The sequence below is a fragment of the Oncorhynchus tshawytscha genome, linkage group LG10 (genome assembly GCF_018296145.1).
Source record: "Oncorhynchus tshawytscha isolate Ot180627B linkage group LG10, Otsh_v2.0, whole genome shotgun sequence".
NCBI lineage: Eukaryota > Metazoa > Chordata > Actinopteri > Salmoniformes > Salmonidae > Oncorhynchus > Oncorhynchus tshawytscha.
The window spans coordinates 35717443-35741089 of record NC_056438.1 but is presented as its reverse complement, the minus strand read 5'-3'; the positions used below and the strand labels follow the sequence as shown (position 1 = coordinate 35741089).

Here is a 23647-nt window from a genome sequence, read left to right as displayed (position 1 = left end):
ACTTGGGGGTAGAAGCTGTTTAGAAGCCCCTTGGACATAGTCTTGGCACTCCGGTACCGTTTGCCTTGCGGTAGCAGAGAGAACAGTCTATGACTAGGGAGGCTGGAGTCTTTGAACATTTTTAGGGCCTTCCTCTGAAACCGCCTGGTATAGAGGTCTTGGATGGCAGGAAGCTTGGCCCCAATGATATACTTGGCCGTTCGCACTACCCTCTGTAGTGCCTTGTGGTCAGAGGTCGAGCAGTTGCCATACCAGGCAGTGATGCAACCAGTCAGGATGCTCTCGATGGTGCAGCTGTAGAACCTTTTGAGGATCCGAGGACACATGCTAAATCTTTTCAGTCTCCTGAGGGGGAATAGGTTTGTCGTGCCCTCTCCACGACTGTCTTGGTGTGCTGGAACTTGAAGCTCTCAACCCAATGCAGCCTCGTCGATGAGAACGGGGGCGTGCTCGCTCCTCTTTCCTGTATTCCGCAATCATCTCCTTTGTCTTAATCACGTTGAGGGAGAGGTTATTGTCCTGTCACCACACGGCCAGGTCTCTGACCTCCTCCCTATAGGCTGTCTCGTCATTGTCAGTGATCAGGCCTATTGCTTTTGTGTAATCGGCAAATGTAATGATGGTGTTGGAGTCGTGCCTGGCCGTGCAGTCATGAGTGAACAGGGAGTACAGGAGGGGACTGAGTACGCACCCCTGAGGGGCCCCTGTGTTGAGGATCAGCGTGGCGGATGTGTTGTTATCTACTAGAGGTCGACCGATTAATCGGAATGACTGATTAATTAGGGCCGATTTCAAGTTTTCATAACAATCAGAAATCAGTATTTTTGGGCGCCGATTTTTATACCTTTATTTAACTAGGCAAGTCAGTTAAGAACACATTCTTATTTTCAATGACGGCCTAGGAACGGTGGGTTAACTGCCTTGTTCAGGGGCAGAACGACAGATTTTCACCTTGTCGGCTCGGGGGATCCAATCTTGCAACCTTACAGTTTACTAGTTGCACCAATAACGACCTGCCTCTCTCTCGTTGCACTCCACAAGGAGACTGCCTGTTACGCGAATGCAGTAAGCCAAGGTAAGTTGCTAACTAGCATTAAACTTATCTTATAAAAAACAATCAATCATAATCACTAGTTAACAACACATGGTTGATGATATTACTAGATATTATCTAGCGTGTCCTGCGTTGCATATAATCTGACTGAGCATACAAGCATACAAGTATCTAAGGATCTGACTGAGCGGTGGTAGGCAGAAGCAGGAGCGTAAACATTCATTCAAACAGCACTTTTGTGCGTTTTGCCAGCAGCTCTTCGTTGTGCGTCAAGCTTTGCGCTATTTATGACTTCAAGCCTATCAACTCCCGAGATGAGGCTGGTGTGACCGAAGTGAAATGGCTAGCTAGTTAGCGCGCGCTAATAGCGTTTCAAACGTCACTCGCTCTGAGCCTTCTAGTAGTTGTTCCCCTTGCTCTGCATGGGTAATGCTGCTTCGATGATGGCTGTTGTCGTTGTGTTGCTGGTTCGAACCCAGGGAGGAGCGAGGAGAGGGACGGAACCTATACTGTTACACTGGCAATACTAAAGTGCCTATAACAACATCCAATAGTCAAATGTTAATGAAATACAAATGGTATAGATGGAAATAGTCCTATAATTCCTATAGTAACTACAACCTAAAACTTCTTACCTGGGAATGTTGAAGACTCATGTGATAGATAAGGAACCACCAGCTTTCATATGTTCTCATGTTCTGAGCAAGGAACTGAAACGTTAGCTTTCTTACATAGCACATATTGCACATTTACTTTCTTCTCCAACACTTTGTTTTTGCATTATTTAAACCAAATTGAACATGTTTCATTATTTACTTGAGGCTAAATTGAATTTATTGTTGTTCAGTATTGTTGTAATTGTCATTATTACAAATACATTTTTTAAAAATCGTCTGATTAATCGTTGTCGGCTTTTTTGGTCCTCCAATAATCGGAATAGGTATCGGCGTAAAAAAAAATCATAATCGGTCGACCTCTATTACCTACCCTTACCACCTGGGGGCGGCCCGTCAGGAAGTCCAGGATCCAGTTGCAGAGAGAGGTGTTTAGTCCCAGGGTATTGATGAGCTTTGAGGGCAGTATGGGGTTGAACGCTGAGCTGCAGTCAATGAATAACATTCTCACATAGGTGTTCCTTTTGTCCAGGTAGGAAAGGGCTGTGTGGAGTGCAATAGAGATTGCATCATCTATGGGGGTTGTATGCAAATGAGGGTGGGTCTAGAAATACAGTGTATACATTGTTAATGTTGTAAATGACTATTGTAGCTGGATACGGCAGATTTTTAATACAATATCTACATAGGCATACAGAGGCCCATTATCTGCAACCATAACTCATGCGTTCCAATCACACGTTGTGTTAGCTAATCCAAGTTTATCATTTTAAAAGGCTAATTGATCATTAGAAAACCCTTTTGCAATTACGTTAGCACAGCTGAAAACTCTTGTTCTGATTTAAAGAAGCAATAAAACTGGCCTTTATACTATGAGTATCTGGAGCATCAGCATTTGTGGGTTCGATTACAGGCTCAAAATGGCCAGAAACAAAGTACTTTCTTCTGAAACTTGTCAGTCTATTCTTGTTCTGAGAAATGAAGGCTATTCCATGTGAGAAATTGCCAAGAAACTGAACTCATACAATGCTGTCTACTGCTGGCTCTAACCAGAATAGAAAGAGGAGTGGGAGGCCTAGGTGCACAACTGAGCAAGAGGACAAGTACATCACATTGTCTAGTTTGAGAAACAGACTTCTCACAAGTTCTCAACTAGCAGCTTCATTAAGTAGTACCCGCAAAACACCCGTCTCAATGACAAAAGTGAAGAGGCGACTCCGGGGTTCTGGCACAAGTATCACACCCCCCCAAAAATGCTAACCTCCCCTGTTATTGCAATGGTGAGAAGTTAGCATGCCTTGGGGGTATGATATTTATGCGTCTAATTTTTTCACTTATCATAATTTGCGGTTCATTCAGGATTATCCGTAATCATGGTAGCATCTGCATTAAATTACTTTGTCATTTTGTAATGTAGGTGAACTATCCCTTTGCTATGTCAATTTGATTTTTTATCTTTCATTGATGAGTCGCCACCACCAACACAACACAACAGAGACAACCAGCGCCAACCAGAGTATGAAAATAGAGCAGTCAGAGGTATGATCAATAACAACTTAGAAATGCATTGATCAGTATGTACAATATAGATCTGATGTGGGTTCGGGGACCGTATGTAGTTGGAAGAGGAATTGCAGTGCTCGCTCACTGACTGAGAAGCTGCATGTCAGGAAAGCCACTACACAACACAACACTAAACAATACATTACTTGCATTATAACATTGACAAACGGTGTCCACAAACTGTAGGGCCTATATAAAGCTGTCCCAACATCAGAGGTTTCTTTTCAGCACCATGGAATGAATCCTTACAACAGCTACACCTGGCTATCAGAGGAGCATTGTCTGGCAGCGAAACAGTTCATTCATCCTCATTTACAAAAAGTTTAAAAAACATAGCTGATATGTCTGATTTGCTTAAACAAATGTGGTTTCTACTGACAATTGAGATTGAATTGACAAAATATGGCATACGGGAATGATAAGCGGATAATCCTTAATTTCAATTAAGACATTAATGAGTGAAATAAGATGGACGTAGTCAATATAACTATTTGTTCATTAATTTTGAAATGTACAGCGACAGTATTCTCCCTGTACACCAAGTCAGAAGCGTAGGATAAATAATGGGGCATGTAAGAAAACAATGAAAGCCCTTACAATATTCGATGATGATATTTCTCTAAAACAGGCTATAAAACAGGCTATATTTCTCTAAAACAGGCTACTGTATATATATCTCTCTGGTATATTACATAATCTATGCAGCAGCATACAATACATTTTTGGACTCACCTTGTTGGCGCTGCGATACTTCTTGTGGGTAAATTTTGTCAGCAAACTTTGTCATCAAAGTCTGGCATTCTCTGGATGTATGTTGCTTTCAAGACAACAAAAAAACAAGGTTGAGTCATGACGCTAGTGATCTTCAGGTCGGAGCTCTAGAAAGAGACCCGAGTTCCTGACTTGGAATTCCGATTTGGATTACCGTTCAAAACGTATTTTCCTAGTCAGAGCTCATTTTGTTCCAAGTCCCCAGTTGTCTTGAACTCACTGAGGTCTGAGATTTCCCAGTTCCGAGTATCCAGTTGTTTTGAACACGGCAGAAGTCATGCTGGATTGACAGCATGGGCAATGTATTCAACATTTTCTGACCCATGGTGCAAGCATTTGAGTGTTTATCCTTTTAAGCTTGGAAAAGAGACCCTTAAACCCAGACTTGGACCACACATCCTCTCCACTGAATAGCAGGCTAGTGATTGCTTTGGAACGCTTGCAGTTAGCCACTTCCTTCCAAACCACTCATTTTTGAATTTTGGATTTCCAACTGTTTGTGTAATGTTTATGTCCAATGGCCGATGAGCACCGATACATTTTATCTATAATTTCTCTTCATATGACAAGGATAGAAAAGGATTTGCCAGTAGATTGTCAACTTGATTCATGATGATGACTGCTTGTCTAGCTTTCTAGCTAAGATTTTGAAAGTATGATGTTGACATGATCATGCCAATCAAAGCTACGGTAGATATAATGTGATTTGATGTCATTCTGTGGCCAATGACCTTGAGCCTTCTTGGATGGGCACTTCTAATGTAACTCTATGGCTTGACTTTCCGAGCTCTCCCTGTAGATTTTGCTTGTAGTGTCCCCATGAGTGACAGAACACTGAGCCAATCACTGTGAAACTAGAGAACATGACCAACTCCTATGCTCCGTATTTTCTGCTGGCTGCCCCACCACCACAGAAAGCACTGAGCTAGGCTGAAACACCTGCATTTTGGAGCTGCCTTACTCAAGAAAGCAAAAAAAGAGACCATATTTGTATGCAGCTTTATTAACTCAATTATTTATTTTTTACATTGTTTGCAAACTGATATGTGACACGTATTAATGCCAAAATAACATGCAAAACAGGCAACGACAAAAACAAAAACGCTAAAAGCCTACGTTTCCTATTATTCCCTGTAATTGTATTGTGAAAATTGTCATAATCTCTTTATTAGATTGCTACACAATGTTTTTCTATATGGATATTTCTTTAACATTTCTGTTATTGTTTGCAATTTTTTTCACAATGTATTTATAGGCCTATTTTTATTTTGATGATAGTTTGCTGATAGATATTTCAAATAAATTACTAGACTTACATTTTGAATAAAGAGTGAACCACATTATTTGTATTCTTTCACTACTCTGTTTGAATCAAGGTAGGATGAAGTTTTTGATTAACCATTTAACACATCTCCAAATGAAGGGTGGCAAGATTGTGTAACACTTAGTTTATTGCTGCCACTTATGTCATATTATTAAAAGTCCTAGAAATAATTTAAAGCCACTCTGTAAGCTTTAACATTTGCGGACCCACCAATAAATATGTTTACAGGTGTAGCGAAAAATTACATTGCAGTCCATGCAATGTCAAATCCAATACACGGTCTTTCAAACAGGCCTACATCCGAGAGAGATCACCCATTCCAGCCTGGTCTCATAGACTAGACGTAACTTAATAAATGTACACCTGAGACACTCAAATTAGTATGATATGTTAAGGGTGGTATGGTTACATAAGACAGATGGTTACTTGATGCGAATGTTTAGCAACCAAAAGTTGCAAGGTTGAATCACATCACAGACTATTTTAGCTAATTAGCACCTTTTCAACTACTTACTACATTTGCGACTACTTAGCATGTTAGCTAACCTGTCGCCTAACCTTAACCCTTTTAGCCAACATTTCCCCTAACCTAATTATTTAACCTAACTCCTAAACCTTAACACCTAGCCTAGCTAACATTAGCTAGCTGCCACCTAGCTATAATTCGTAACATATCATACGTTTTGCAAATCTGTAATATATAGTACATTTACAAAATTCACAACATACGTTATGCAAATTCGTAACATATAATATGAATTCTGATTTGTAACAGATCATACGATATGGGTGATAGACATACACAAATGAATACCATTAATATCGTAGTAAAATAATGCAACGGATTTATGTACAGAACAATACGAAAGGCTATGAGACCAGGTTGACCATCCAAGAACGTTCCATTTTAAAGGGGGCTTTTACTTTGACAGACTGTTCCAGGATTTGTGGCCTTGTTGCTCAACAATCTATGCGCAGCAGACAAACGGCAGCGGAGAAACCGAACCGGATCAGTGCTTCACTAGTGAAATCGCTGATTGATTATTTATTGGATAAATCATTGCGTGAAAATTATGGAAAATAAAAAGTTTGTCGTCTTGTGTACAGGTAGGCTACTAATTAATGTCAATACAAACTTGCGATGTTGATTAGGCGACCGTGTATTTTGTAGGTTACTCGAATTTATCATGATGGTCCAGTTAATAGCTTAATGTTCTTAACGAGCAATAATAGCCTGTTTTAATTTGTTCCAGTTGGTTTGTGTCAGTTGTGTCCTTATTGTAATATTTACCCTGTATGCCTCTAGTTTCTTTGACGTTTTTGTTGAGTATAGCTACGGTTTCAGCCTTCGTTGAAGAGCTCGATGACACGTAAGTTATTTCTATTAATTAGAAAGATGTTTGTAGTTATTGCTTTGATAATAATGCTGAAATGGCAGACTATACGTTTTGGTCTGTGAATTCCATAACAATAAAAAATCCGCCAAATAACGAAATATGAAAGTAGATTGCTGTTACCCACACCACTTTACAAGGCACACAGGTCATCCTCTGTCCATGGTCCTTAAAAATGTTAAGGCTACATACCCGTACCTAGAAAGGATTGTGAAAAGTTTATCATAAAATGCATTTTCACTGTATAGATTTACCAATGGTTGTTGATTTCTCTTACTAATTTGCAGGTTTAAAGACACACGAATGCCTGATGAGATATGGCTTATACAAGTAAGTATGGATGCAATTGTATACACAAGAAAACCCCTAATAATATGTGAAAAAGCATTGTATACTTTAGGGCAACATCAAGAGAATGCAAGAGGGGACATTAAAATACGCACGAATGACATTGAAATACGCGTGCACACATAGCTTTGATGCGTTTTTTTTATCATGTATGTTGTCTGTGTCATGTTTTTTTAGTTGAAAATGGTTTTATTTGAGAGCAGAAATATAAATGCATTTTAAATTGTGGTGATTGTGCCCCACATGTTTGGTGTCAGTTCTACGCTCCCTGGTGTACCTATTGCAAGCAGCTGGACCCAGTGTGGTATGAAATCGGGGCTGAGCTGAAAAGTATGGGGTCTCCAGTCAACGTGGGCAAGGTCGACGCCACAGCCCACACCAGTGAGTCGAATTATCTGATTTGCACATTAAGTTAAGACAGAACAAAAAGACAAGACATATGGCAGAACAAACAGTAAAAAAAAACAGTTAAAAAACAGTAAAAAATAAATAAAAATATTACAGCAATATAAGGTGACTAACATAATACAAAACTGACTGCCTGGCGGAATAAGTATTGTGCTGATGAGAAAGATACTGGAGAAGAGGAAGAGGATAAAACAGGAAAACTGTGTTGAAAAATAGAGGAATATCTAACACCTAATTAGCCATTAGTATTTCGTTTTCTTCAATTAATGCCTTCTCAGAGCCTGCTTTAAGAAAATACAGATATTTTGGTACGGTCTCTCTGTTCGGATCCCACTGTGACACCATGTATTGGTAAGGAGACAGGACACCATTGTCATAGCTTCAGGAACATCTTTTTAAAGATAAAATTGGATATCTGATACAGGGCATTATGGGTACTGTAGTTCATCATACTACAACAAGTACTCCTGCTTTTACTGTTTAGATCATAAGGCCTGGGATAGAAAGTGTGAATTGATCCAAATAGTTTCTTAGTTGCTGAAAAGTTACTGGAGCAAAATGCATCCCAAACCAAAACCAAACCAAGGAAGGTTTTAAATCACTCTCAGGCAGCACTGACATCTGCTGGTTGGTCAATATACAATAGTGACAGAATATCTGCATATTTACAAAACATCTTGTAATAATATAATAATCTGTATAATACATTTTGCATGTATTTTGTAGTTATTGCTATGCTGAAATACAGACTTGTCAACTGCTATTGACCGAATATTCTCTTAATAACCACTATCCTATATCGTTGTCACTTATTGCCACTTGATCCATCCATTATATAAATGGTCTCTGAAATAGTTTTCTTATGTTCATCATAGATGAAGGGTTTACCAAATTGTGCAATAAGGCAACCAGTCACAGTGCCCTGTCATATTTAGGCCCACAGAGCCAGGATTAGGTCAGTCTGTTCACACTAATAGGCTTAGTGAAGCTTTAAAAGCCCTTCCAACTGTGTGCATGTTTGTGTGTATGTAAGTGTGTTTTGTGCAACAGATGGTAAGCCATGCAAACCAGATGGGCTAACAGTGTAGTGAGCATTTTCAGTGCTGTTCGGCTTTGTTAAACCTTCAAATCCCCTATTATCTGCTCCTGTATGAGGGAGTGGAGTAGGTTAACTGGTTAGCTACTCTCTCTCTCTCATTGTGAAGATTTTTTTAAGTAGCAGGATTACATCTTGAAGAATGATCTCTCTGTCCACCATGTTGGCCTAAACCTGTCAGCCATTACATTAGATTTATCTTACCTTGTACATGTACTGAACTATGTCAAAATGTTTGAGATATTTAGTCATATAAAACCATAACTTTACTATAACAATGGCTTCATGAAGATGAATAGGTCATTAATATTTACATACACTCCTTTCAATATTCATTTGAAGTATTTCCAGGTCATTTCAGGAAGACATTTTCTTCCCCCCGTTCTGAGAATTTAGCCATTGAAGTCAATTGCATTATTTACCGCACAAATTGACACAATTAATGATTTTACGAAACATCTCCCTCTGCAACTGGATCCTTTACTTCCTGGCGGGCCGCCCCAGGTGCTAAGAGTAGGCAACATCACATCTGCCATGCTGATCCTCAACCCTGGGGGCCCTCAGGGGTGCGTGCTTAGTCCCCTCCTGTACTCCCTGTTCACACACAACTGCATGGCCAAGCACGAGTCCAACACCATCTTTATTTTTTCTGACAACAAAACAGTGGTAGGCCTGATCACAGACAACGATGAGACCGCCTATAGGAAGGAGTTCAGAGACCTGGCAGTGTGGTGCCAGGACAACAACCTCTCCCTCAATGTGAGCAAGACAAAGGACCTGATCGTAGACTACCGGAAAAGGAGGGCTGAACAGGTCCCCATTAACAATGAAGGAGCTGTAGTGGAGCGGGTCGATAGTTCCCACATCACCAACAAACTATCATGGTCCAAACACACCAAGACAGTCGTGAAGAGGGTTTTTATTTATTTTTACTAAAGTGTTAAACAAATCAAAATATATTTTATATTCTTCAAAGTAGCCACCCTTTGCCTAGATGACAGCTTTGCACATTCTTGGCATTATCTCAACCAGCTTCATCAGGAATGCTTTTCCAACAGTCTTGAAGGAGTTCTCACATATGCTGAGCACTTGTTAGCTGCGTTTTCTTCACTCTGCGGTCCAACTCATCCCAAACCATCTCAATTGGGTCTGCGGTCAAACGACCACCCCTCATCACTGTCAAACGTGATTGTGGAGGCCAGGTCATCTGATGCAGCACCATCACTCTCCTTCTTGGTCAAATAGCCCTTACACAGCATGGAGGTGTGTTTTGGGTCATTGTCTTGTTGAAAAATGAATTATAATCCCACTAAGCGCAAAGCAGATGGGATGGCGTATCGCTGCAGAATGCTGTGGTAGCCATGCTGGTGTATCTGTTACTTGAACTCTATGAAGCATATATTTGGGCTGCAATTTCTGAGGCTGGTAACTCTAATGAACTTATCCTGGTAACTCTAATGAACTTATTTTACGAGGGTATGTCAATACTTCCGGCGCCGACAGAGATGGCCGCCTCGCTTCTCGTTCCTAGGAAACTATGCAGTTTTTTTTTTTACGTGTTATTTCTTACATTGGTACCCCAGGTCATCTTAGGTTTCATTACATACAGTCGAGAAGAACTACTGAACATAAGAGCAGCGTCAACTCACCATCAGTACGACCAAGAATATGACTTTTGCGAAGCGGATCCTGTGTTCTGCCTTTCACCAAGGACAACGGAATGGATCCCAGCCGGCGACCCAAAAAAACGACTTCGTAAAAGGGGGAAACGGAGCGGTATTCTGGTCAGACTCCGGAGACGGGCACATCGTGCACCACTCCCTAGCATTCTTCTCGCCAATGTCCAGTCTCTTGACAACAAGGTTGATGAGCAAGGGTAGCATTCCAGAGGGACATCAGAGACTGTGATGTTCTTTGCTTCACGGAAACATGGCTCACTGGAGAGACGCTATCGGAGTTGGTGCAGCCAACTGGTTTCTCCACGCATCGCGCAGACAGAAACAAACATCTTTCTGGTAAGAAGAGGGGCGGGGGCATATGCTTCATGGTTAACGTGACGTGGTGTGATCATAACAACATACAGGTACTCAAGTCCTTCTGTTCACCTGATTTAGAATTCCTCACAATCAAATGTCGACCGCATTATCTACCAAGGGAATTCTCTTCGATTATAATCACAGCCGTATATACTCCCCCAAGCAGACACATCGATGGCTCTGAACGAACTTTATTTGACTCTTTGCAAACTGGAATCCATTTATCCGGAGGCTGCATTCATTGTAGCTGGGGATTTTAACAAGACTCCCTAAATTTTATCAGCATATTGATTGCGCAACCAGGGCTGGAAAAACCTTGGATCACTGCTATTCCAACTTCCGCGACGCATATAAGGCCCTGCCCCGCCCTCCTTTCGGAAAAGCTGACCACGACTCCATTTTGTTGATCCCTGCCTACAGACAGAAACTAAAACAAGAAGCTCCCGCGCTGAGGTCTGTTCAACGCTGGTCCGATCAATCTGATTCCACACTCCAAGATTGCTTCCATCACGTGGACTGGGAGATGTTTCGTATTGCGTCAGACAACAACATTGACGAATACGCTGATTCGGTGAGCGAGTTCATTAGAACGTGCGTTGAAGATGTCGTTCCCATAGCAACGATTAAAACATTCCCAAACCAGAAACCGTGGATTGATGGCAGCATTCGCGTGAAATTGAAAGCCTGAACCACTGCTTTTAATCAGGGCAAGGTGACCGGAAACATGACCGAATACAAACAGTGTAACTATTCCCTCCGCAAGGCAATCAAACAAGCTAAGCGTCAGTATAGAGACAAAGTAGAATCTCAATTCAACGGCTCAGACACAAGAGGTATGTGGCAGGGTCTACAGTCAATCATGGATTACAAAAAGAAAACCAGTCCCATCACGGACCAGGATGTCTTGCTCCCAGGCAGACTAAATAACTATTTTGCCCGCTTTGAGGACAATACAGTGCCACTGACACGGCCCGCAACTAAAACATGCGGACTCTCCTTCAATGCAGCCGACGTGAGGAAAACATTTAAACGTGTCAACCCTCGCAAGGCTGCAGGCCCAGACGGCATCCCCAGCCACGCCCTCAGAGCATGCGCAGACCAGCTGGCTGGTGTGTTTACGGACATATTCAATCAATCCCTATACCAGTCTGTTGTTCCCACATGCTTCAAGAGGGCCACCATTGTTCCTGTTCCCAAGAAAGCTAAGGTAACTGAGCTAAACGACTACCGCCCCCGTAGCACTCACTTCCGTCATCATGAAGTGCTTTGAGAGACTAGTCAAGGACCATATCACCTCCACCCTACCTGACACCCTAGACCCACTCCAATTTGCTTACCGCCCAAATAGGTCCACAGACGATGCAATCTCAACCACACTGCACACTGCCCTAACTAATCTGGACAAGAGGAATACCTATGTGAGAATGCTGTTCATCGACTACAGCTTGGCATTTAACACCATAGTGCCCTCCAAGCTCGTCATCAAGCTCGAGACCCTGGGTCTCGACCCCGCCCTGTGCAACTGGGTACTGGACTTCCTGACGGGCCGCCCCCAGGTGGTGAGGGTAGGCAACAACATTTCCACCCCGCTGATCCTCAACACTGGGGCCCCACAAGGGTGCGTTCTGAGCCCTCTCCTGTACTCCCTGTTCACCTACGACTGCGTGGCCACGCACGCCTCCAACTCAATCATCAAGTTTGCGGACGACACAACAGTGGTAGGCTTGATTACCAACAATGACGAGACGGCCTACAGGGAGGAGGTGAGGGCCCTCGGAGTGTGGTGTCAGGAAAATAACCTCACACTCAACGTCAACAAAACTAAGGAGATGATTGTGGACTTCAGGAAACAGCAGAGGGAACACCCCCCTATCCACATTGATGGAACAGTAGTGGAGAGGGTAGTAAGTTTTAAGTTCCTCGGCGTACACATCACAGACAAACTGAATTGGTCCACCCCCACAGACAGCATCGTGAAGAAGGCGCAGCAGCGCCTCTTCAACCTCAGGAGGCTGAAGAAATTCGGTTTGTCACCAAAAGCACTCACAAACTTCTACAGATGCACAATCGAGAGCATCCTGGCGGGCTGTATCACCGCCTGGTACGGCAACTGCTCCGCCCACAACCATAAGGCTCTCCAGAGGGTGGTGAGGTCTGCACAACGCATCACCGGGGGCAAACTACCTGCCCTCCAGGACACCTACACCACCCGATGTCACAGGAAGGCCATAAAGATCATCAAGGACAACAACCACCCGAGCCACTGCCTGTTCACCCCGCTATCATCCAGAAGGCGAGGTCAGTACACAGGTGCATCAAAGCTGGGACCGAGAGACTGAAAAACAGCTTCTATCTCAAGGCCATCAGACTGTTAAACAGCCACCACTAACATTGAGTGGCTGCTGCCAACACACTGACTCAACTCCAGCCACTTTAATAATGGGAATTGATGGGAAATGATGTAAAATATATCACTAGCCACTTTAAACAATGCTACCTAATATAATGTGTACATACCCATTATTCATCTCATATGTATATGTATACACTGTACTCTATATCATCTACTGCATCTTTATGTAATACATGTATCACTAGCCACTTTAACTATGCCACTTTGTTTACATACTCATCTCATATGTATATACTGCACTCAATACCATCTACTGTATCTTGCCTATGCCGCTCTGTACCATCACTCATTCATATATCTTTATGTACATATTCTTTATCCCCTTACACTTGTGTGTATAAGACAGTAGTTTTGGAATTGTTAGCTAGATTACTTGTTGGTTATTACTGCATTGTCGGAACTAGAAGCACAAGCATTTCGCTACACTCGCATTAACATCTGCTAATTATGTGTATGTGACAAATAACATTTGATTTGATTTGATACAATTGGATTTGATTTGATTTGCACATTTATTTTCTGCATATCTATCACTCCAGTGTTTAATTGCTATATTGTAATTATTTTGCCACTAATTATTTTGCCACTATTATTTTGCCTATTCATTGCCTATTGATTGCCTTACCTCATTTGCACACACTGTATATAGACTTTTTCTATTGTGACTGTTGACTGTATGTTTGTTTATTCTATGTGTAACTCTGTGTTGTTGTTTGTGTCACACTGCTTTGCTTTATCTTGTCCAGGTCTCAGTTGTAAATGAGAACTTGTTCTCAACTAGTCTACCTGGTTAAATAAAGGTGAAATAAATCAATAAAATAAGTGAATATGTCCAAATACCTATAACAGATTCAAATGGGGGCTAGATACATCAAGTCTTTTAAATTTCTAAACAGTAAAACAGATATAGTTCCTTCAGAAAGTATTCACATATTTTCCACATTTTGTTGTGTTAGAGCCTGAATTTAAAATGAATTAAATTTAGATTTTTTTTTCAGTCACTGGCCTACACACTATACACCATAATGTAAATGTTATGAATCAATAAAAAATTAAAATCTGAAATATCTTCAGTCAATAAGTATTCAACTCCTTTGTTATGACAAGCGTAAATACGTTCAGGAATAAAACTTTGCTTAACAAGTCACATAATAAGTTGCATGGACTAACTCTGTGTGCAATCATAGTGTTTAACATTTTCTAATACCTCATCTCTATACCCCATACATACATCTGTAAAGTCCCTTAGTCGAGCAGTGAATTTCAAACACAGATTCAACCACAAATACCAAGGAGGTTTTCCAATGACTCGCAAAGTTGGGCACCTATTGGTTGATTGTAAAAAAAAAATGAAGCATACATCAAATATCCCTTTGAGCTTGGTGAAGTTATTAATTACACTTTGGATGGTGTAGCAATACACCCAATCACTACAAAGATACAGACGTCCTTCCTAACTCATTTGCCTGAGAGGAATGATTTCATCATGAGGCCAATAGTGACTTTAGAACATTTAGAGAGTTTATTGGCTGTGATAGGAGAAAACTGAGGACGGATCAACAACATTGTAGTTACTCCACAATACTAACATAGAAGAAGAAGGAAGCCTGTACAGAATAAAAGCACTAAAGTAATACTGCAAAAAATGTGGCAAAGCAATTACATTTTTTGGCCTGAATATAATGTGTTCTGTTTAGTGCAAATCCAATGCAACACATTACTAAGTACCACTCTCCATATTTTCAAACATAGTGGTGGCTGCATCATGTTATGGGTATGCTTGTAATCATTAAGGGCTGTTTTTCCAGGATAGAAATTAAACGTAATGGAGCTAAGCACAGGCAAAATGGCCAAGTAATCAAGTTACAGCTGTGACTTAAATCTACTTTATAATCTATGGCGAAACCTGAAAATGGTTGTCTAGCAATTATCAACAACCAGTTTGACAGAGCTTAAAGAATTTTGAAAAGAATAATGGGCAAATGTTGCACAATCCAGGTGTGGACAGCTCTAAGAGACTTACATCTGTAATCACTGCCAAAGGTGTTTCTTCAAACTATTGACTACTTCTGTAAATGAGATATTTATTTTATTTCAATAAGTTTGCGCAAAAAAAAACAACATGTGTTCACCTTGTCATTATTGGGTATTGTGTGTAGATGGGTGAGAAAAAAAAATCAGTTTTTTCCATTTTGAATTCAGGCTGTAACACAACAAAATGTGGAATAAGGCGCTGTATGTCTGAAATAAGGCGCTGTATGTATGAAAATACCCTAAAATAAAACATTTAATCTCAAATCCAAAATCCTGGAGTATAAAGACAAATAAAACATTTTAGCTTCACTGTCCAAATTAATACAGATTAAAATTAATACAGGGAGTGTATGTGATATTATAATAGAGGATATCAACATGATTACATTCAATGTTTATTATGAGTATTTCTGTAAATTGATGTGGTTCTCTGCAAAATCACCAGATGTTGTGGAACTACCATGCAATAATCAGATCAAGCCATACAGATATCCGCCATGTTGTGGAGTCAACAGAAGTCAGAAATGACATTATAAATATTCACTTACCTTTGATGATCATCATCAGAATGCACTCCCAGGAATCCCAGATCCACAATAAATGTTTGATTTGTTCGATAAAGTCCATAATTTATGTCCAAATACCTCCTTTTTGTTCGAACGTTTAGCCCAGTTGTAACGGTTTTCTAGTGGTGATGAAGGAGAGTCGGACCAAACTGCAGCGTGTCGATTGCGATCCATGTTTAATACAACAAAGAAAACACGAACACTACACAAAACAATAAACGAAACCGAAACAGCCTATCTGGTGCAAACTAACAGAGAGTACACATAGGACACTAAGGACAATCACCCACGACAAACTCAAAGAATATGGCTGCCTAAATATGGTTCCCAATCAGAGACAACGATAAGCACCTGCCTCTGATTGAGAACCACTCCAGACAGCCATAGACCTTGCTAGACAACCCACTAAGCTACAATCCCAATACCACCACCAAAACCCCAAGACAAACACACCACAATTACAAAAACCCCATGCCACACCCTGGCCTGACCAAATACATAAAGATAAACACAAAATACTTTGACCAGAGCGTGACAGAACCCCCCCCCTAAGGTGCGGACTCCCGAATGCACCTCAAAACAATAGGGAGGGTCCGGGTGGGCGTCTGTCCATGGTGGCGGCTCCGGCGCGGGACGTGGACCCCACTCCTTTAATGTCTTAGTCCCCTCTCCCTTCGTCCCTGGATAGTCCACCCTCGCCGCCGACCATGGCCTAGTAGTCCTCACCCAGAACCCCACTGGACTGAGGAGCAGATCGGGACTGAAGGACAGCTCGGGACCGAGGCAGCTCGGGACTGAGGGGAAGCTCGGGAGTGAGAGAAAGCTCAGGAGTGAGAGAAAGCTCAGGAGTGAGAGAAAGCACAGGAGTGAGAGAAAGCTCAGGAGTGAGAGGAAGCTCAGGAGTGAGAGGAAGCTCAGGAGTGAGAGGAAGCTCAGGAGTGAGAGGAAGCTCAGGAGTGAGAAGAAGCTCAGGAGTGAGAGGAAGCTCAGGCAGGTAGATAGATCTACCAGCTCCTGGCTGGCTGGTGGTTTCAGCAGATCCTGGCTGACTGGCAGATCCTGGCTGACTGGCAGATCCTGGCTGACTGGCAGATCTGGAAGAGTCTGGTTGACTGGCAGATCTGGAAGAGTCTGGTTGACTGGCAGATCTGGAAGAGTCTGGTTGACTGGCAGATCTGGAAGAGTCTGGTTGACTGGCAGATCTGGAAGAGTCTGGTTGACTGGCAGATCTGGAAGAGTCTGGCTGACTGGCAGATCTGGCGGCGCTGGGCAGACTGGCGGCGCTGGGCAGACTGGCGGCGCTGGGCAGACTGACGACGCTGGGCAGACTGACGACGCTGGGCAGACTGACGACGCTGGGCAGACTGGCGGTGCTGGGCAGACTGGCGGCGCTGGGCAGACTGGCGACGCTGGGCAGACTGACAATGCTGGGCAGACTGACGACGCTGGGCAGACTGGCGGTGCTGGGCAGACTGGCGATGCTGGGCAGACTGGCGATGCTGGGCAGACTGGCGATGCTGGGCAGACTGACGGCGCTGGGCAGACTGGCGACGCTGGGCAGACTGGGGGCACTGGCGGCGCTGGGCAGACTGGGGGCACTGGCGGCGCTGGGCAGACTGGCGGCACTAGCTGCTCCATATAGGCTGACAGCTCTGGCGGCTTCTTACAGACTGACCGCTCTGGCGGCTCCGTGCTGACTGGCAGCTCCTTGCAGACTGGCAGCTCCTTACAGACTGACAGCTCCGTGCAGACTGGCAGCTCCTTGCAGACTGGCAGCTCCATGCAGACTGGCAGCTCCATGCAGACTGGCAGCTCCATGCAGACTGGCAGCTCGGGCTGCTTCATGTAGACTGACAGCTCTGGCTGCTCCATGCGGACTGACAGCTCTGGCTGCCATGTAGACTGACTGCTTCATGCAGACTGGCAGCTCGGGCTGCTTCATGTAGACTGACAGCTCTGGCTGCTCCATGCAGACTGACAGCTCTGACTGCTCCATGCAGACTGACAGCTCTGGCTGCTTCATGCAGACTGGCAGCTCTGGCTGCTCCATGCGGACTGACAGCTCTGGCTGCTCCATGTAGACTGACTGCTTCATGCAGACTGGCAGCTCGGGCTGCTTCATGTAGACTGACAGCTCTGGCTGCTCCATGCAGACTGACAGCTCTGACTGCTCCATGCAGACTGACAGCTCTGGCTGCTTCATGCAGACTGGCAGCTCTGGCTGCTCCATGTAGACTGGCTGCTTCATGTAGACTGGCAGCTCGGGCTGCTTCATGTAGACTGACAGTTCTGGCTGCTCCATGCGGACTGACAGCTCTGGCTGCTCCATGCAGACTGACAGCTCTGGCTGCTCCATGCAGACTGACAGCTCTGGCTGCTCCATGTAGACTGGCTGCTTTATGCAGACTGGCAGCTCGGGCTGCTTCATGTAGACTGACAGCTCTGGCTGCTCCATGCAGACTGACAGCTCTGACTGCTCCATGCAGACTGACAGCTCTGGCTGCTTCATGCAGACTGGCAGCTCGGGCTGCTTCATGTAGACTGACAGCTCTGGCTGCGCTGAACAGGCGGGAGACTCCTGCAGCGCTGTGTCGGAGGAAGGCTCTGGCTGCGCTAAACAGGCGGGAGACTCCGGCAGCGCTGGAGATGAGGAAAGCTCTAACAGCGCTAGATAGGCGGGAGACTCCGGCAGCGCAGGAGAGGAGAAAAGCTCTGGCTGCGCTAAACAGGCGGGAGGCTCCGGCAGCGCTGTAGAGGAGGAAGGCTCTGGCTGCGCTGAACAGGCGGGAGGCTCCGGCAGCGCTGTAGAGGAGAAAGGCTCTGGCTGCGCTAAACAGGCGGGAGACTCCAGCAGCGCAGGAGAGGAGAAAAGCGCTGGCTGCGCTGAACAGGCGAGGCACACTGAAGGCCTGGTGCGTGGTGCTGGAACTGGTGGTACTGGATCGAGGACACGCACAGGAAGCCTGGTGCGGGGAGCTGCTACCGGAGGGCTGGGGTGTGGAGGTGGTACTGGATAGACCGGACCGTGCAGGCGCACTGGAGCTCTTGAGCACCGAGCCTGCCCAACCTTACCTGGCTCGATGCCCACTCTAGCCCGGCCGATACGAGGAGCTGGAATATACCGAACCGGGCTGTGCACCCGCACTGGAGACACCGTGCGCTCCACAGCATAACACGGTGCCTGCCCGGTCTCTCCAGCCCCCGGTAAGCACAGGGAGTTTGCGCAGGTCTCCTACCTGGCATAGCCATACTCCCTGTGAGCCCCCCAAGAAATTTTGGGGCTGACTCTCGGGCTTCCATCCGCTCTGCCGTGCTAGCTCCTCATTATGCCGCCTCTCTGCTTTTGCTGCCTCCAGCTCGGCTTTGGGGCGACAATAATCTCAGGCTCATTCCAGGGTCCTTTACCGTCCAATTCCTCCTCCCATGTCCATATCTCCAGGTGGTGCAACCTCTCCCACTGTAGCTGCTGCTGCTCCTGCTGCTGCTGCCTCTGTTGCCTCTTCTCCTGTTGCTCCTTTGGGCGGCTACACTCCCCTGGTTTAGCCCAGGGTCCTCTCCCGTCGAAGATCTCCTCCCATGACCAGAGATCCTTGTTGAGCATCTCCTTTTCGGCTGCTCCTGCCTGTTGACACGCCGCTTGGTCCGTTGGTGGTGGGTGATTCTGTAACGGTTTTCTAGTGGTGATGAAGGAGAGTCGGACCAAACTGCAGCGTGTCGATTGCGATCCATGTTTAATACAACAAAGAAAACACGAACACTACACAAAACAATAAACGAAACCGAAACAGCCTATCTGGTGCAAACTAACAGAGAGTACACATAGGACACTAAGGACAATCACCCACGACAAACTCAAAGAATATGGCTGCCTAAATATGGTTCCCAATCAGAGACAACGATAAGCACCTGCCTCTGATTGAGAACCACTCCAGACAGCCATAGACCTTGCTAGACAACCCACTAAGCTACAATCCCAATACCACCACCAAAACCCCAAGACAAACACACCACAATTACAAAAACCCCATGCCACACCCTGGCCTGACCAAATACATAAAGATAAACACAAAATACTTTGACCAGGGCGTGACACCAGTAATCCAAATTCATGACGCACAGGCCAGAAGAAAAGTCAAAAAGGTCCGTTACAGTCCGTAGAAACATGTCAAACGAAGTATATAATCAATCTTTAGGATATTTTTAACATAAATCTTCAATAATGTTCCAACCAGAAAATTCCTTTGTCTGTAGAATTACAATGGAATGCAAGCTAACTCTCACGTGAACGCGAGTGACCAGCTCATGGCACTCTGGCAGACCTCTGACTCATTCAGCTTCCATTCCCCCCTCCTTTACAGTAGAAGCATTTTTTTTGCCTGGTTTTTGCCTGCCATATGAGTTCTGTTATACTCACAGACATCATTCGATCAGTTTTAGAAACTTCAGAGTGTTTTCTATCCAAATCTACTAATAATATGCATATATTAGCAACTGGGCCTGAGTAGCAGACAGTTTACTCTGGGCACCTTATTCATCCAAGCTACTCAATTACTGCCCTCAGCCATAACAAGTTATTGACATTTGTGTTTCAGATTTTGCAAAAGAGTTTCGAGTTGGAGGCTATCCTGCTATAAAGTTGTGAGTTGTGAACATTTTAGCTGTATTTTCATTGTTGGTACATGGACCTGAGATTTGCCCTACTGAACACATAACCCAGCTCTTGTTATTCTAACTTACTATTCTCTGTTGGATAGGTTGAAGGATGACTTGAAATACAACTACAGAGGTCCTAGAACCAAGGATGGCATAATGGAGTTTGCAGACAGAGTATCTGGGTAAGACTGAGGATGGCAGTTTAGTTGTTGCTCATGGTCTGTAAAAAGCTTGTATTTTACTTCTAAAGGCCCACTTTGTGATATTTGGTTACATTTCTCCAGCCCTATCCCTCAACTTTATGGCAAACCAAGTGGCTGGCTGCTTTATTGTTTTTCAAATGAAGGAGTGGAGCTTTAACAGAGTATGCATGACCAGTAAGGGCCAGATTTACTAAGCATGTCCAAATTTTGCCCCTATTATTTTGAGGGTGAAACAAATATTAGAATAACAAAGGTAGCTTCACCAAGAAATGGTCTTTGTTTACACTTTCACCAGCCCAAAGGCCGTCAGATGGCGATATTGAGATGTGAACTCTTACCGGCCAAACGCATTGTATGCAGCCAGAAAAACATTAGTATCCCTTGTGGACCGGTTTGTACCTAAAATATTCTCCATTCAGGCTGCAATAGGCTTTAACATCCTCCTTAACTTTATTTATTGACGAGAAGGCGGGAAAAAAACGGATAAAGTATACATTCTTTCCTTATGAAACACAATTTTCCACCACCATGCTAGAGTAGCTAAATGCTCATCTCGGATGTTATGTATTGCGTTCAGCCAATCAGGTTAAAACTATCAGACCAGGGGTTGCATTTCTTTTATGCCTGCCGCATTAGCAGCATTGTATTAGTGGAAACCAAGAATGTTCTAAGGGCAGATCTGGTTGTAGCTAGATATATTCGAGTCGTGTCGGAGACCATTTTTGCATTTTAGCTTATCCTTACCCTTTTCCTAATCTGAACCTAATTCTCCTAATCTACCACGTTAATTCTCCTAACCTGCTGTGTAAATTCTCCTGACCTGCTACGAAAAGTCACTTCTGGTAGTCAAAACCATCATACCGCTCCTGAGAACAGTGTTGGTTTCCACTAATGTGATACAGCGCTGCGTTAGGTTAAGGGTGAAAAAACAGACTGCTGTAACCTGATTGGTTGAATGCGATACACAACATCCAGGATTAGCATTTAGCCACTTATTTAAAGTATCACATGCCCTTATGCAAGTATTATTAGACGGCGGGCTGTTAGTGTACAAGCAAACTCTGCATGGTGATTACAACAGAACCAATTAACTTGACGGGTGGCTTAAAAGAACAAACTGAAAGCCACGGCCCAAATAAGCCATGCCTCCTCATAGGCTACCTCCGCTACACTGCCTTCACCGCTAAGCAATGCGAATGTGCATGAGGTGTTGAAAGCAATTTAGAAACTTTCATTCAATTAAAAAAAATATTGATCTTTCAAATTCATTGTTTGATTTCAGACAAATTTAATAGAATAGGTTAAACTAACCAGAGCGTACACAAATCAGTAAAAGCACTTCAGATGAATGACAGTGCCGACCCACTTTTTACAGTGGGGTCTTACCCTTGATCGTTTGTAAATCTGGCAAAAAGTGTGTAAACATGATTTCGGTAAAAATTGACAGATTATGATCTTTAAAATAAGATTTTCATTGGACAGTTACTTTAAGATGTACTCTCTCCATCTCTGCCCATCTGTCTCTCACTCCCTTCATCAGTCCCTTATACACTCTCTCCATCTCTCTCCCCATCCCTCCTTTGTTTTAGACCTGTGGTGAGAGCACTGCCAAGTCAGCAGTTATTTCAGAATGTTATGAGTAGACATGATGTTCTCTTTGTATACGTTGGTGGACCGTCCGACTTGAAGGTATGAGTACACCCGCGCATTAAACACAAGCACACACACACAGGCACACGTACGAACGCACGCATGCACAATCACACGGGACACAATAAACAAATGATTATTGCGGCATCTGTGCCATAGCCTGTCTGAGGTTTCCTCCTTTTCCCTTTTGTCCCCCAAGGAGAAGTACATATCTGTGGCCAAGGAACTGATTGTGCATACTTACTTCTTCTCTGCTGCAAGGAACATTTTACCCAAGGTACGTTTTAGAAATTGTGTATATAGACTACCGTTCAAAAGTTTCCGGTCACAGAAATGTCCTTGTTTTTGAAAGAAAAGCAATTTTTAGAACACAGGAGTGATGGTTGCTGATAATGGGCCTCTGTACACCTATGTAGATATTCCATAAAAATCAGCCGTTTCCAGCTACAATAGTAATTTACAACATTAACAATGTCTACACTGTATTTCTGATCAATTTGATGTTATTTTAATTTTCTTTCAAAAACACAAGAATTTCTAAGTGACCCCAAACTTTTGAACGGTAGTGTATATCTATAAAAACATATACGAGTTTTTAAAACATGTTTTATTGGCAGGTTTAGGAGGAGATGGGGAGATAAATCAGGAGGTTACAGCACAGAAAGTGAGCGGTGGTATGGGGGATTGAACCGCTGCCTCCAGGGGCCTTGACATTGAGCTCCAATCATATTTTGTGACTGAGGTATTCTCTCTCTTTTCTGGTCATTCTCAGGCAGTTACTCTCCAGGAATACCCGGCTGTGGCAGTGTTCAAGGATGGCACTTACTTCCTTTATGATGGTAAGAGACCAGTGTTGCATTCATAGCCGCAGGAAGTATGTGTGCGGCAGCACCCCCTGTGGTAAAATGGCAAAACGGCAGCACTCCCTGCAGAAGAATGTGTTGTTGCAAGAAAAATAGATTAAACCATTTTTCCATTGCATTATTGATATAAACAATGCACGACCGCAAGGTTGAATGTTGGTGGTTAATTCCTTCCTGTAAGGAAGCAGTTCGCATTTACAACATCAAGCACAATCAAAATCTAAATGTCTCAGAAAATACTTTCGGGTTTCTTCAATCCTGGTATGAGCCAATCAAAAAACACCTGACAACACAGTAGCCCCAGCTGATGCCTGCTATTGCCACACAATGGAGACCGAAGTGGTGGCACCCGAAGCAGGAGAACTCGGGTGGAGATGCGAGTTCTTTGAAGTGGTGGATCTGGTGCAATCAGAAGTGGAGAGACGATTGAGTTGGAAGGGCTAGGGATATACAGTGCATTCGGAAGGTATTCAGACCCCTTGACCTTTTCCACAATTTGTTACATTACAGCCTTCTTTTAAAATGTATTGAAATGCTTTTTTTTCTCTCATCAATCAACACACAATACCTCATCATGACAATGCAAAAACAAGTTTAGAATTTTTTGCAAATTAATTCCAAATAAAACACTTAAATATCACATCTACAGATTAAATT

The 23647-nt window shown here is 43.5% G+C and overlaps 1 protein-coding gene across 1 annotated transcript in view; it reads left to right on the top strand.

Moving 5' to 3' along the window:
* The first annotated feature begins 6273 nt into the window (after nucleotides 1-6273).
* Nucleotides 6274-23647, top strand: part of LOC112260169 (protein disulfide-isomerase TMX3-like) — a 36367-nt gene continuing 18993 nt past the window's right edge. The window contains exons 1-9 of the mRNA XM_024435063.1: nucleotides 6274-6433; nucleotides 6633-6696; nucleotides 7008-7050; nucleotides 7326-7449; nucleotides 20214-20259; nucleotides 20376-20456; nucleotides 22067-22166; nucleotides 22327-22404; nucleotides 22900-22966. Of these exons, the coding sequence (XP_024290831.1) occupies nucleotides 6400-6433; nucleotides 6633-6696; nucleotides 7008-7050; nucleotides 7326-7449; nucleotides 20214-20259; nucleotides 20376-20456; nucleotides 22067-22166; nucleotides 22327-22404; nucleotides 22900-22966 (637 nt within the window). The 5' untranslated portion in view covers nucleotides 6274-6399. The remainder of the gene's footprint in view (nucleotides 6434-6632; nucleotides 6697-7007; nucleotides 7051-7325; nucleotides 7450-20213; nucleotides 20260-20375; nucleotides 20457-22066; nucleotides 22167-22326; nucleotides 22405-22899; nucleotides 22967-23647) is intronic.